The 13,591-nt window shown below is 40.0% G+C and overlaps 1 protein-coding gene across 5 annotated transcripts in view; it reads left to right on the forward strand.

Moving 5' to 3' along the window:
* Window positions 1-13,591, forward strand: part of CAP2 (cyclase associated actin cytoskeleton regulatory protein 2) — a 115,016-nt gene that overhangs the window by 81,784 nt on the left and 19,641 nt on the right. For all 5 annotated transcript variants that reach the window (XR_012500981.1, XR_012500982.1, XR_012500983.1 and 2 more), the window contains one exon: window positions 3,464-3,569. Coding sequence is in view for 2 of the 5 variants with exons in the window: in XM_074348142.1 (XP_074204243.1) it covers window positions 3,464-3,569 (106 nt within the window). In the remaining 3 variants the exon portion in view is untranslated. The remainder of the gene's footprint in view (window positions 1-3,463; window positions 3,570-13,591) is intronic.

Here is a 13,591-nt window from a genome sequence, read left to right on the forward strand (position 1 = left end):
AATCCAAATGTCCATCAACTGATGAGTATCCATGCAGAGATACATTATTCAACCATAAAAAAAGAAGTATCCATGCAAGTAGTGGTGTGGACGAGCCTCGAAAACATGCTGAGGGAAAGAAGTCAAGCAAACAGAAAAACATATATTGTTTGATTCTGTTTATACAAAATTCCAAAATAAGCAAATGCATAGAGACAGAAAGCAAGTTAGCAGTTGTCTAGGGCTGGGAAGTTCGGAGGAAGTGTGGAGTGATTGCTGATGGGTATAGGGTTTCTTGTGGAGGTGATGGAAGTGTTCTAAAATTGACTGTGGTGATGACTGCGCAACTCAATTGTCTGAATGGATGAATGGATGAATAGTTGAATGGATGAATAGTTAAATGTATGAATCACATGGGATGTGAATTATATCCCAATAGAAATACTATGTTTAACGAAACAAAACAAAAAACAGCCACAGTGCTCCACTCTCCTCATAGAGTTTAGTCATCAGACAGGTCTTGGAGCTCATAGGAAGCACAGCTCTCCGAGACGTCAGCACCTCTTTTCGTCCTAAGCTCTCTCCTGCCCTAAGGAAACTTTGGTTGAAGCACTGGTGCTCAGTAACAGACTTCCTGCACCCAGAGGGCTACGCCCAATGATGCGAGTCCAAGTGTGGCCACTTTGTACTAGGAACTCCAGAATTGTGCAGCATGAATGAGAACAGGCATCAGAAATGCGAGACGGTCTGCTCTCCTCACAAAAATTAACAGTTCGGGAAAGAACGCATGTGAGTTACAGAAATAGGTCAGCATGAACATACACCCACAGTGACTTCCACATCATAAAAGACCTCTTAGTCTTTTTTCAGAATGAAAATGAAAACCTGTGCATACTTGCCTATTCAAGACACTTTGGGCACCTCCTGAGTCTCTGCCCTTTCGCATATCCCCCTCAGAGGTCATTTTTGTCTTTGTCTCAACTCCTCAGCTCCTGTCCTCCCAGTCCCTACCTGAGTGTATCTTGGGGCCATGGTTGTGAGTGTTTCTCCCCAGGTGGTGGTAGAGCCAAGAGGGTTGCGGGTTTCCACTTTTTTATACACACACAAAGAGAGTCTAGAATTTGCTCCTCAATGTCAGCTGCTGAGTAGAAACTGAACTTCTGGCAGAGTCCAGTACAGTTTATTTAGGCTGAGTGGACCACCTGAAGACCATGTAATATGCTGGGGAAATGCAGCCACGGTGCGAATTTATTCACCTCCCTTCCAAGAGTAGCCAGACCAGTCCCAAGTCGCCACCGAGCTTCCAGGAGTGGTAACCCGACAGAACACTCCACAGCCACTCACGTAGCATCCGTTTGTGGGCGCAGCAGGCGGGCTGTGTCTTCACCCTGTGTGGGCTCAGTGAGGGCCGCGGGATGTCACAGACTCGTTGCTGCCTACCTGACAGGCGGGCCCGTGGGTGGAGGAGGTGAAAGGCAGGCTTCTTTGTGGTTTTGACACAGAAGGGCTGTGGCCAGTGGACTCTGCATCTGTACAACCCTTACGACTGGCTTGACTGGTTATTTGGGCTCTTTGTCAGTGAATGAATAGAGTGAGTTAATTGCTTTGATGTTCTGGAGGTCTGACCTGTCTGAGTCATGATCGTTAAAAGTCACGTGCTCCTCCTGAAGCCTCTCCAAGGCGAAGCAGAAACTGAGGCTGGGTTTGCAGCTCTGGGGGTACAGCTGGGACATGTTTGATTTGTTGTCTCTTAGACACTGACTTTGGATTAAAGGGCACCATACCGTTAGTCCGTACTACAAGTTTTGCTAGAACTTTCTTCAAGTTAAAAGCATACTGTAATATTCAAAAGAAAAATGAATTTGCCTGTGCAGGTTTGGACTTTATCATCTGTTAAATTTTTGAATAGAAGTGTATTAAATGTGCAGCCTGCTATTTCTATAATGTCTACAGACATATGTGTGTTGTATGTACTGACACATGTGTACATATGCACATACATGTATTAATTGACTATACATAAAAATGTATGTGGACTTGAATATTGAAATGATTTTCGTGCTCTAATAACAGCTGTTGTGTATATGCATCCCACGTGCAAGGCACTGTACTGAGACCTTCAGAAAACCCTGGGAGACCTATGGAGCCACACTGAGTCTTTTGGGTTTTGACAGTGAAAGTGAGAGAAAGTGACAATGAAATATTTTGTAGATTTGATTAATATAGTCAGTAAATCTAAAAATGCAGAACAGAATCATGCTCCTGTTTTTTCTCTTTGAGGAGTAGATAATTATGACTTCAATTCCCCATTTCCTTTTCTTTTTTAATATTTTATTTATTTCTATTATTATATTATATAATTATTTTATTTTTGCATGGTGGGGGAGGTAATTAGGTTTATTTATTTTCAGAGGAGGTACTGGGGATTGAACCCAGGACCTCGTGCATGCTGAGCATGCGCTCTACCACTTGAGCTACACCCTCCCCCACCATTTCCTTTTCTTAAATGGCATGACCGTCCAATGGGAGTCTAAACATTCTTGTAGTACTTGGAGCTTTTCAAGGAAAACAAAACAGAATATGTCCAGAGACAAGTCATTATTGACAAGAGCTTGAATAATCGAGATTTCCTTCAGTGATTGTCTTCAAATTAATGGCCCAGTTTTGTGATTAAATTTTTGTTAACTGAGATTTCATCATTTTCTCATTTACTACTTTATTCAAAGTGAGGAAAAAAATGTGTGAGTGGAAATTATCCAAAGGAAATGCAACTATTTTTGGCTATTGATAAGTTTAATATTTCTAACAGTTCTCCCAATCCTGTATGTTAACCCAGTTTTAAAAGGTAAGCATTTTACTACTTCTTGGTTCAGTAAAATTGGGATTAAAATTACTAGTCATGCCCTGCCTTGTCACTATGAGTATCAAATTGAGTAATTTAGGTGAATGTCCCTTTAGAAGGACTGAGTGTTACCCATTTGTAGGAAATCTTTTTTTTTTTTTTACTGTAGCAACTTTCCTTACCAGTCCCAGATTCTCCAATTTGGTTATACTTTCAACTGAACAATTCAACAAATTATTAGAAAACAAAGCAAAGGAAGGACTCTTTTTCTTTTCATTATCATTCTCCTGCCTGAAAGTGCGTTGGTTTTCATTTTGCATCAGAAGCAGTACAGAGGGAAATAGTGTCTGCTCCACATCCATCTCCCAGTTAGACGTGGCATTTTTTTAGTAGGTGTTCTCTCCGTGGTGCCCTCTGCTCCACGCCCGGAGTTCAGGGCACTCAGCTCCTCTCAGGGGAGACCTGGACCACACCATCCTTTCAAGGTTCTTTTCAGAATCGGTCCCCAGTGACTGGACTAGGAAGACAGTTGTTCCAGGGTCATCTGGAGCCTTAGTTTCTGGACTGCCATATGCCCCCCAATGTCTTTAAGATTTAATTTTAGATCCTAACTCTCCCCTCTTCCACTCTTTTCTGACAAAGTGATTTACGCCACGTGGATTGGGTGAAGTCATATTTGAACATTTGGAGTGAGCTTCAAGCATACATCAAGGAACACCACACCACAGGCCTTACTTGGAGCAAAACGGTAAGTACCCAGCCCGCTTCCACCTGGATAACAAAAGGTTGTAAAAATATTCATTCCCGGTAGCCTGGTAATTTTAGGATTTACCTCAAGGGAAGTATTAGAGTAGATATGTAGAAGCTGCTTATGAAAATGCCATTGTCATAGGAAAATCTGGAAACTGCCTGCATGACATACAAAAGAAAATGGTTAAGTTGTCAGTGATAAGAACCCAGTGGAACATTCTACAGCCATTAAAAATGACATCCGTGATGGTTACGTGGGAAGCGATTTACCAGTCAATGTTAGGTGGTACAGTAGAGTGCAAAAGTTATGAATACTAAATTATGTGAGTAGAACTGAAGGAAACCAGAAGATTTGAAAGTAGTTATAATTTTAAGAAGATAGAATTACAAATAAAATGTCTTTTTTAATGTTTTGAATTTCTCTTTTGTCATTTTAAAGTGTGTTGAATAATATTTTTTTAATACTTTGACTCCTGGTGCTTATCCTAGTCCTAGGATAAAATCCCAGCCTGTGTCTGTTCTGACTTTAATTCCCTCCCACATGAGATTCTCATGTGACTTTGCTCTCCTCTTCAGCCTTGTCTCTCTTATCTTCCTGTGTCTCACTGGTCCAGCACTGCCAAACTACCTGTGGAGTTGTGAACACATGCAGTGCTTAGACTTAACCAGATCAAAATGTTGTTTCAGAATTTGCAAGTCTCATATTGTTTAACCTTTATTGCAATGTTCTGAACATGCATCATGCCACATGACCTGAGTTCCCTGGGCAAGGCACCCCTCTCTTTAAGATACTTCCATTGATCTCCATTGGCTCCCTGTATGGTTTTGTGACTCTCCTTGGTGCCTCCTTCATATCTTGAATATCCCCCATCATAGCCCTTAGCATGTAGAATTGTGATTTTTGTGTGTGTTTTTGGAGCTCTCCCACTGGATTGGAAACTCATCTCTGTCCCCGGCCCCTAGCATCGTGCCTGGCACGGAGTAAGTACTTAGTAAATAATTTGAACTAACTGTGAGTTAGGGAACTCATAGGATCTTCCCTGCTCTTTTGAATCTTTGCACTTGTTATAGAAAGGCTTCCCGCGGAAAATTCCTTCCATTAGAAAGGAGTGCTACTTTTCAGTTGTCACAGTGGATGGTCTAACTGGAGTAAATGTGGAGACGATGAAGTGGCGTATTTGTGAACTCCCTTTGAGGGTAGAGCCCTCATTCTCCTCACAGTCATAACCAGTAACTAACCCTCATGCTGAATGTTGATGTCAGTAGAGTTGGCTTAATACCAAGGCAGAGTTTGTGATTTTTCAAGGGAGTGTAAGACTTCTGCATTTGTTCCCCAACGCTTGTGGTACAAATGTTAACATTAACCTCTGAAGACTGACACTTCTTTTTACTTTCTACTTTGCCTGTTTTCTCCATAAGCTGAAATGCAAGATACAGTAACTAAGTTGGTCATTTTTCTTCTGTGCACAACATTATGATTTCTGTGAAGAGAGTTCATAAACATTTGAAGGGTTTTAATATGGAAGGGTATGTGTGGATGTGGGTGGATGTTTGTGTAGACTAATTGGAAATATTTTTCACACATTTCCAATGAGATGCTGTTTTGTTATAGATCTATTTGTCCTAAAGGGGGACTGTCACATGTTTGCCATGGAGCTAGGTCATTATGAGAGAATAGTAAACTAAATATCAAGAGTCCTTGGATGTCCTGTTACTTCATGGTAGATAAATGGAAAAGGAATGAGAATCTATTTGTGGAAAATAATCATGTCGACAAACGCTAGCCTATTAATTCTCAATGGTGCCCATGGAAAATGAATAGAAAATTACTTTTTAAATGGTTTGAATACCTTTAATGCAATGTACAAAGCTGAGTAATTGTGTTTGGAATATGAAAGAGGAGAATAGGTTATTAATTACAGAAAAATAAATGTAGCTGTTTTCCTTTGCTCTAGAGTGAATACTTACCTTTTCATTATGTTCATTAGAAATATATGCTTTGTAACAATGAATTGGAAATTTTTAAAGGCAGTCTGTAATAAGAAATACCTCTTCTTGCAATACTCAAACAAGTTTCACAAAACATGACTTTTTCTTACTGCGTTCAGACATTTTCCCTTGTATTTTATTTCATTTTTTAAATAAAATTCTGGCTGAGACCCACTAAATTGACTTCATGACCCCACTAATGGGTCACATCCCACATTTCAAAAAACATGTTATGAAACACAAATGTTATATGTATATAAAAATAAATATTTATTTATTTATATAAAATACAGTCCTTAGAGCATGCATTGGGAGGCATGGATTACCATAAATAATAATGACAGCTATTGTTTATTGAGCTCACGTTATGCTGTGGGCAAATTCTATTTAAAATGGTAATTGTTATAAAGCAGAGCATCTCCTTTACTTCTTTAATGGAAGAGCAATTATGACAAAGTTTTGGCTAGATACTAAAAGTGAGGAATGAATAGGTAACAAAATGTTGGTTCAGAGGTGACATCATATGTATACAATCTATTGAGAAGCTTTAAGAGCATAGAAATATATTTTCTAATATTTTTATCCTCCTCTAAAGTTTGGGGTTAGAAAAACTATTACAAAGTATATTATAAAAATTATAGTTTTTATTTTTAAATCTAAATTATTAAAACATAATCCCTAGCATAAATCAAACTAATTTCTCCTCACTTACTATGGCCTATCGACGTACCAGCCAAATAAGTCATAAACAGTGATAGCCAGGATCGCAGCATGCTTGCAAAGAAGGGGGAAAAGGATATTAAAATTATCTGATCATTAGCCTTTGGGAAGGAAAAATAAATAAAAATCAGTTCATTTATTTGCCCAGTGATCACAACTCTGCACAGAGTATGTATTTCTGAAAAGGTAAGGATGAGAGAAAATGCAGGAAGATGGGGGATTGGCATTCATTGACACTGCAACATTCGGAAGTCTTTTAAGAAATGCATTCCATCTCGATGGACAAACTCAAAAAGTTTATGGCAACTTAGCATCTCAAGTATTTTGAGTATCCGTTGGTTTCTTCTGTTTTAAAACTGATTTTGAGATTTGAGCTCTGTGGGGTTTTAGTGACCAAGAGCACGCTGCTGGCTTTCGACTCTGAGTTTCCAAGCCTGCGTTGCCGTGAGAACTCATCTTTCCCTGCGTTAACAGTTGGAACTGAATTTACTCTTCCCACCTCCCAACCTCTGCGTTCAGACTGCAGCTGTGCCAGGCAACTGTCACCCCTTCAGTTGTCCCGGCGAAATGAAGAACTGTGAGGCCGGCGATTTTCGGGCCAGTGACTGGAGAGAGGGTCTGGGTGTGCGCGCCAAGTGTGCTGGCCTGCGGGTGGGTGCGTTTTGGGGGAAGGGGCAGCTGTGCGGTAATCTATCTGGAATTTCTAGTTACATTTACTGTGGTAAATGGAATCTTCTCGTTTCCGTAAGCTTTTCTTTATATGACCGTGGACTAGACCCTACACCAGACACTTCTTACAGTTTTCTGTTAGTTTAATTATTGGGAATTCTTTTTCATATTAATTTACATAGTTTCCTCAGCACTGGGTTTTGAATGCACTTTACTGAATAAATTGATCTTTTGGCAGGAACCCAGTAGAGACACTTATTTTTCATCCGTTGCAGTTGGTCAGATTTGTAATATTTGTTGGCAGTTCTTGCAAATCAGATAACTTAAGTGGAAAGATGGAGGCCTAATCTTTAGACTCTTAATAACTGAAATAGCTGGTTCTTTCTATGAATGGTCCAGATCAACATTCCAACTTTTATTCTGTTCTGTGTAGATCTAGTCAGGAAAAGGTCATGAAAAGAATTCCATGAATAGGATAAAATGTGGTGGTTTTCTTAACTTTCTGGTGTTCAATTTGTTGGCATATTTTTGTCCTTTTATATGTCTTTCCAAGTTAGCTTTGGGAACAGTTAGGGTATAATTATTTGTAGACTAGAATACAATGGCACATAAATGAGTGTGTATAAAGTCTTATGCAATGGTGATTTAATTCTTTCTATTAATAATGCGGATTTGGCGGGGAGGGTACAGCTCAGTGGTAGATCGCATGCTTAGCATGCATGAGGTCCTGTGTTCAATCCCCAGTACTGCCATTGAAAAAATAAATAAACCTAATTACCTCCACCCCCACGTAGAAAAATAATAATAATAATGTGGATTTTAAAAATCTATCCTATACAGCAGTTGTCACCATCCTAACCTCCCCTGAACCTCCAGAAAATGATCTTTGGGAGTCATCACAAGTACAGACAAGGTGGGGTCCTGTTTTTCTCAAAGCAAAACATTCTATGATCACTCCTTTCCCTACAGGTAGATACTTCTTTTCAGCCTATTTCTCAACATAAAGGCCAGATGTCCATTAACAAAGTGAAAGTTTAACAGTTTGCTGATGATCAAATTAAAACACAGCCAGAGGGTATCTTGACTTATAAATAATGTAGACTCTGTAGCACGTCGTTAAATATGTATGTCTTGTGCGTTTTCCAGTCTTTTGGCCTCTCTGGCTTCCTCTTGATTTTTACAAGCAAAGACTGTTCTCAATCCTTTATATCAAAATTTTCATTTAGAACTTGTACCAAAGCTGTACCTTAGGTTTGTGGATCCAAGTGAGCAGGTGAAGCCTCAGCCGGTGTGTTGGTTGTCTCCAGCCCACTGATCTCCTCTCTGGTCTACAGAGAGTGGCTCTCAGTCTGCCTGACCACACTGGCGCTCAGTCTAATAATTGCTCCTAGGTTTTTAGCTCCCTTCCGGGGCTTTGGGTAGCCAATTACTTTAGTTCTACAGTGGAAGAGATCCAGACGGCTCAGAGGGAGTCAGGCGTGGCATTGACTAACAGAGGAGCTCTAAACGCACAAATAATGAAGTCAGGTTGGAAACTGCTTAGTTCAGCCTGAAGGAGACTGTGGAAAGTAAACAAAGGTTGCTTAGCGCTCACCTACATGCACCAGGGTCTCAGCAAGGTGCTTGAGAACACAGAGATGGATATGTGACACAGTAGACACAGTTTCTGTCACGGACAGTCACATTCCAGCTGAAGAACATATAAACAGTACAGCATGATAAACGTGATGGGGGGGGGGCAGCACGCTGAAGGAAAGTACAAAGCACAGTGCTTGCACAGACCAGGAAGACATGGGAGGAACACCCAGCCCTGGAGTACAGTGTAGTTCTTGGACCAGCAGCAATCTGAGAACTTCTTAGAAATGCAGAATCTCAGACCCCACCCCAGACCTCCTGAATCAGAACCTGCATTTTAACAAGATTTTCCCAGATGATTTATATGCATATTAAAATTTGAAAAGCACTGCTCTAATGTGTTCACATTGGACCAAAGGAATCCAACTTGAGGGAGACTCAAGGGAGATGGTTAGTTTTTACTCATTCATTTGTTTAATACTTCATTTACCTAATAACCATTTATTGGGTACCCACCATGTACAAAACACACACCAGACATTGTATGAATGCTACCGTTTCTGCCATCAAGCTGCAGGTTTTAATTACAATGCAGAAAATAAATAACAACACAAGGCGATGTTGGAAAATAAACCTTGCTAATTAGACTTCTGGGTGGGCAGGAAGGGCAACAAAGGGCTGCATTTGATTTGAGTCTCTTTTAGGGGGGTTGGGTTTTTGTTCTGTTTTTATTGAAGTATAGTTGATTTGTAATATTAATTAGTTTGTACAGGGGTATTAAATATGTAAGGTCTTATCTACATGGATTTGATTACAGAAACTGTACAAATGGAAAAAATTCTGTTTGACGTTTCTAGACCAATATGGCTGTTAATTTCTGTACAATGCCAACCCAACACAGTACAACTGGGATACTGTTTTTTTTTTCCAAAGTTGATGGCACAGCTAAAGTTTCCAAAAATTCAAATCATATATATATATATTTTTTAACATAAAAAGTGCAATAGCAGTATGTTATGCATCAGTTGCAACAAGAGTGTTTCCAGGTTCTGCAGTCATCTGAACAAAATTATAGAGACATCCAGTACACTCCATTAAAAAAAAGGTGAAAAACAAAACCCCCGGAAAACAGCAAAGTTCTGTTACTGTTGTGGTACCTGGCACCGTTTTGTTTTGTTTTTATTGAAGTATAGTTGATTTACAATGTTCCCATAGGTTTTTAAGCAGAAAGTTACACACTGTAAATAGTGATCTAGCAATTGTGCAAGATAAATAGAAAAGGGAAGAGATTAGAGACCCTAATACATGTTAGGAGACTTCAGTGGATGCTAGGCATGGGGTAATGAGGATGTGACCTCAAGTGTGACAGTGACAATGGAATGCTGAAATGGACACTGAGTTAGAGGACAAAAAAGACAGAGAGAAATCAAATCTAAACACAAAATTTCCAATCGAGAAGTCGGAGAGAATCATAGTAATGTCAATAAAAACAGGGATTTCAACAAGAGGAGGTAGTAGAGGAGCAAGAAAAATATTCACCTACGTTTTCACCGTGTTGCATTTGAGGTGCAGATGAGACATCCATCTAGATGGCAGGGTGGAGCAGGCAGGTGAAATGCAGGTCTGGGTGAGACCTAGAGATGATTGTTAAATGAAAGAGAAGCTAGAAAAAAAGAGAGCACGATAAAGGATAAAACCTTGGGGGACACTTACTTAGAGAATGGAGTAAGTCAGTCAAAGAGACAAAGGGGTGGGGAGAACTAAAGAGTTGAGGGTCTTAAAGCTCTAACGACGACAGGCTGGCCTATCAACTGTGACAATTTGGGAAGAGTGAGGACTGGGAAAAGGCTGCCATCATCTGTCTTACTAATGACCTTTATTTAGAATGCAGTTTCTGAAGGGTTGGCGTTAGATGCAGTTTTATAGGATGAAGGAGCAAGAAGATTTTGTGTAATGATCTCTTCATTATTTATGGACCAGCTGTCTGACTCGATGGAGTATTGCATACAGCTTCAGTTTCTGCCCTTTGAAGTTTGGGGATTATTTGTGGATTTTATTTTTACCTTAGCTGTATCTTTAATAGAGTAGGTGCAAGTCACAAATAAATACCTACAATTCCATACATAATAGTTTTGAGTTGGCTGTACTCTGAAGCTGTAAGTAAGCTTTTTATATTTAGACCCATTTTATTATCTCATAAATACCTTTGAGTTTTATTGTTGGTTGATAAGAATGCATAAATGTTTTTAGAGTATTTAAATCTTTCTCTCCCTAAATCAAAACAGTAGTGGCTTTTAAAACTGCCCACTTTAACGATCAAGATTATTTTATTTACTAGGACTTTTTCATAACCAAGAACTGAAACTCTCTAAAACTAGGGGCCAGCAAGTTAATAAATATTTCTAATTTATTTAAACCATCACTTAGGGAATTTTTTAATTAAGGTGTGTTCATTTAAAATTCCTTTTCCTTAAGGCGTAACGTTGAAGGCAGTGGTGTAATTGGGGGTGTCCTGTTGTCTACTGTCTCCTCTGTCCTCTCTTTGGAAAGTCAGGAGGTTGTGGTTTAAGGTACAGGCAGAGATGCTCCCCAGAGCTGCGCTGCGGTGCCTGGATCAGAGGAAACTTTGATTGAACACAGCTGTCAGTCTCAGCCCAGAGCAGAGCCACAGTGAGCACCGCCCCCCCTGGGTTTTCATTCATCCCTGAGGTGCCACGACTTTGGGTTCACACTCTTAGCCTTCACTCCCAGGGGTTCCCCACTTTCTAAGTCTGGGCCTCCCCGTAATCGCTGCCAGGGCTGAATGACATTATCCATCTCCCTGTCCCTCCTCACTTCCAGTGAGAGAGGCAATGGCAGATAAAGCTGTTCTCCCATCCTTTTTAGAATACTAAGTGCTAGCAAACATTCCTTCTTTACAAGTGAATTTTATCTTTTCAAATAGCCAAAAGCCATTGAGACCCTCTTTGGAGAGGGATTCATTCAAGTAATGTGCTGTCCAGGGGGATGGAGGCTACAGCTCAGTGGTAGAGCGCACGCTTAGCATACACGAGGTCCTGGGCTCGTTCCCCAGTACTTCCATTAAAAAACAAAACAAAACACTCTTTTCACTCAAAAGGAGGAGAATACAAAGGCATGAATGATCATTTACGGGTGTGCGTGCGTGCGTGCGTGCGTGCGTGCGTGTGTGTGTGTATTTGTAAGCAGCTCTGAAGGCAGTCCTAAAATAAAGTTTTGAGTACCAGTAGTTTCATTAAACAAGTGTGTGGCATCAGGAGCTAATGCTTTGAAAGACAGTACTTATGTGGATCTGTAAGTTCCTGTGTGATTGCTAATGATCCAGTTACACTTATTTGCTATAATGACAAAGCTCATGGACCCTCCTCCTGGAATTCCCTTCCTCATATTTCCCTGTGTCAGATCTGATCCATCCTTCCTCAAGGTCTATTTCAAATGGTCTTCTCTCCAAGAAGCCTCTCTGCTTATCACCACGCCCTGCCCCAAGCTGGAAGTTGTCCTTTCCCTCCACAGAACCTCCACACAACTTCTTAAAATCTGTACTTTTATGACGCTAAGCACTTTCTACCTTATAAAGCAGTTATTTATTCACTTCCATAAATATTTATGAAGAACCTACCATGTTTCAGGCACTGGGTGTATTACCAGTGACTTTAAGATGAATAATGAGTGGCTCTTCAGAGCTCGGGCTCGAGCGATGACCATCTCTGAATTCACAGACAAATAATGACAATATAATGTGGTGTCATAATGAAGGTGTTCCTAACGGGTCCTTGTAAGAAAGAAACAGGACATTTCCTCTTAGGAGAGTTCCAGAAAACCTACAAAAAGAAGAAAACTTTGAGTTGAGCCTTGAAGGATATGTTAAAGTCTTCCAGACAGCAAACTGGGGGAGAGCTTTCCAAACAGAGGCACAGCCTGAGCAAAGACACAAAGGCTCAGAGCTGGTGCCTGTCATCTGGGAAGATGGAAGTGTCTTTCCTCTCCTCCGAGGCTGTGAGCACATTGAAAGCAGAATCCTTTTGCCATTCTGCCTGGGACCTGCAGCAGTGATTGGGACAGGGCAGTGTCCAAACACATTTGCTAAGTTGAACACAATCATTTGTAATCACATTTCTTCACAATGAAATTTCCAGAGGCTTATTCCATTAACTATAGCTTGTGTTCATTGAGAACCACATAAATACTATTTCTTTATTTCTTCTATCTAATGATGGTAATGGAAATGGACAATGCATTTTCTCATAGGCAATGGCATATTAGTCACAAATGCCTCCCCTCGACCTGTCCCTTGCCACCTGCATGCCTCTAATTCCCAGTTAGTGCAAATTCAGGAAATACAAGCTAATGTTAGATTAAGCAAAAAGGTTTTCTTAAGGAGGGATGGGGGGAAGGTGCAGATTGTCTACAAAAGGTAAAACAAACCCTTTGTAGATTGTAACATAGAGCTAAGCCCAGGTTTATTGGTCCAGGTTGCACCCTTGGTACAAGCTGTGCAAATTACAGGCTCTTTCCCAGACCTACCACCAGTTAACCTTTCCTGTGAAATTTGGAACTGAAATTGAGACAAAAGTCACTTTGTCTTAGTGTGCCTCCGCTGTAAACCTCAGGAGATGCTGATGCTTCTATGTTTTGTATTTTTCCTAAGTAAATATAAATTTTTTTTGTATTTCTTCCTAAGTAAATATAGAGCCAGATGTAAATCATCTTTATAACAACTATCATTTTGCCTCACCCCTGATCTCTGCCATTTACCAAGTGTGGGTAATTTGAGAAATACAACTGTTTCTTTATGATTTTAAAATCCAAAAGTGAAACAAAAAACTTTAATTCGGTGACAGTTCAGACCTAGACTTTTCTAGCCAAATGGAGTAGTTGTCCAGATAATTCAAGCCACATGTCACCCTTGGTCTTACAACCGTTGGCTATCTATAGTTTTTCCTCTTTGATGGGTATACTCTGCTATCTTTAACTCTGGAAAATTTTCCCATGGAAAATTTAATTTTATCTTTCTTTTTTTTTATATAAGAAATTGTATTTTCAAGCTAC

This window comes from Camelus bactrianus, chromosome 20, assembly GCF_048773025.1.
Source record: "Camelus bactrianus isolate YW-2024 breed Bactrian camel chromosome 20, ASM4877302v1, whole genome shotgun sequence".
NCBI classification, from domain to species: domain Eukaryota; kingdom Metazoa; phylum Chordata; class Mammalia; order Artiodactyla; family Camelidae; genus Camelus; species Camelus bactrianus.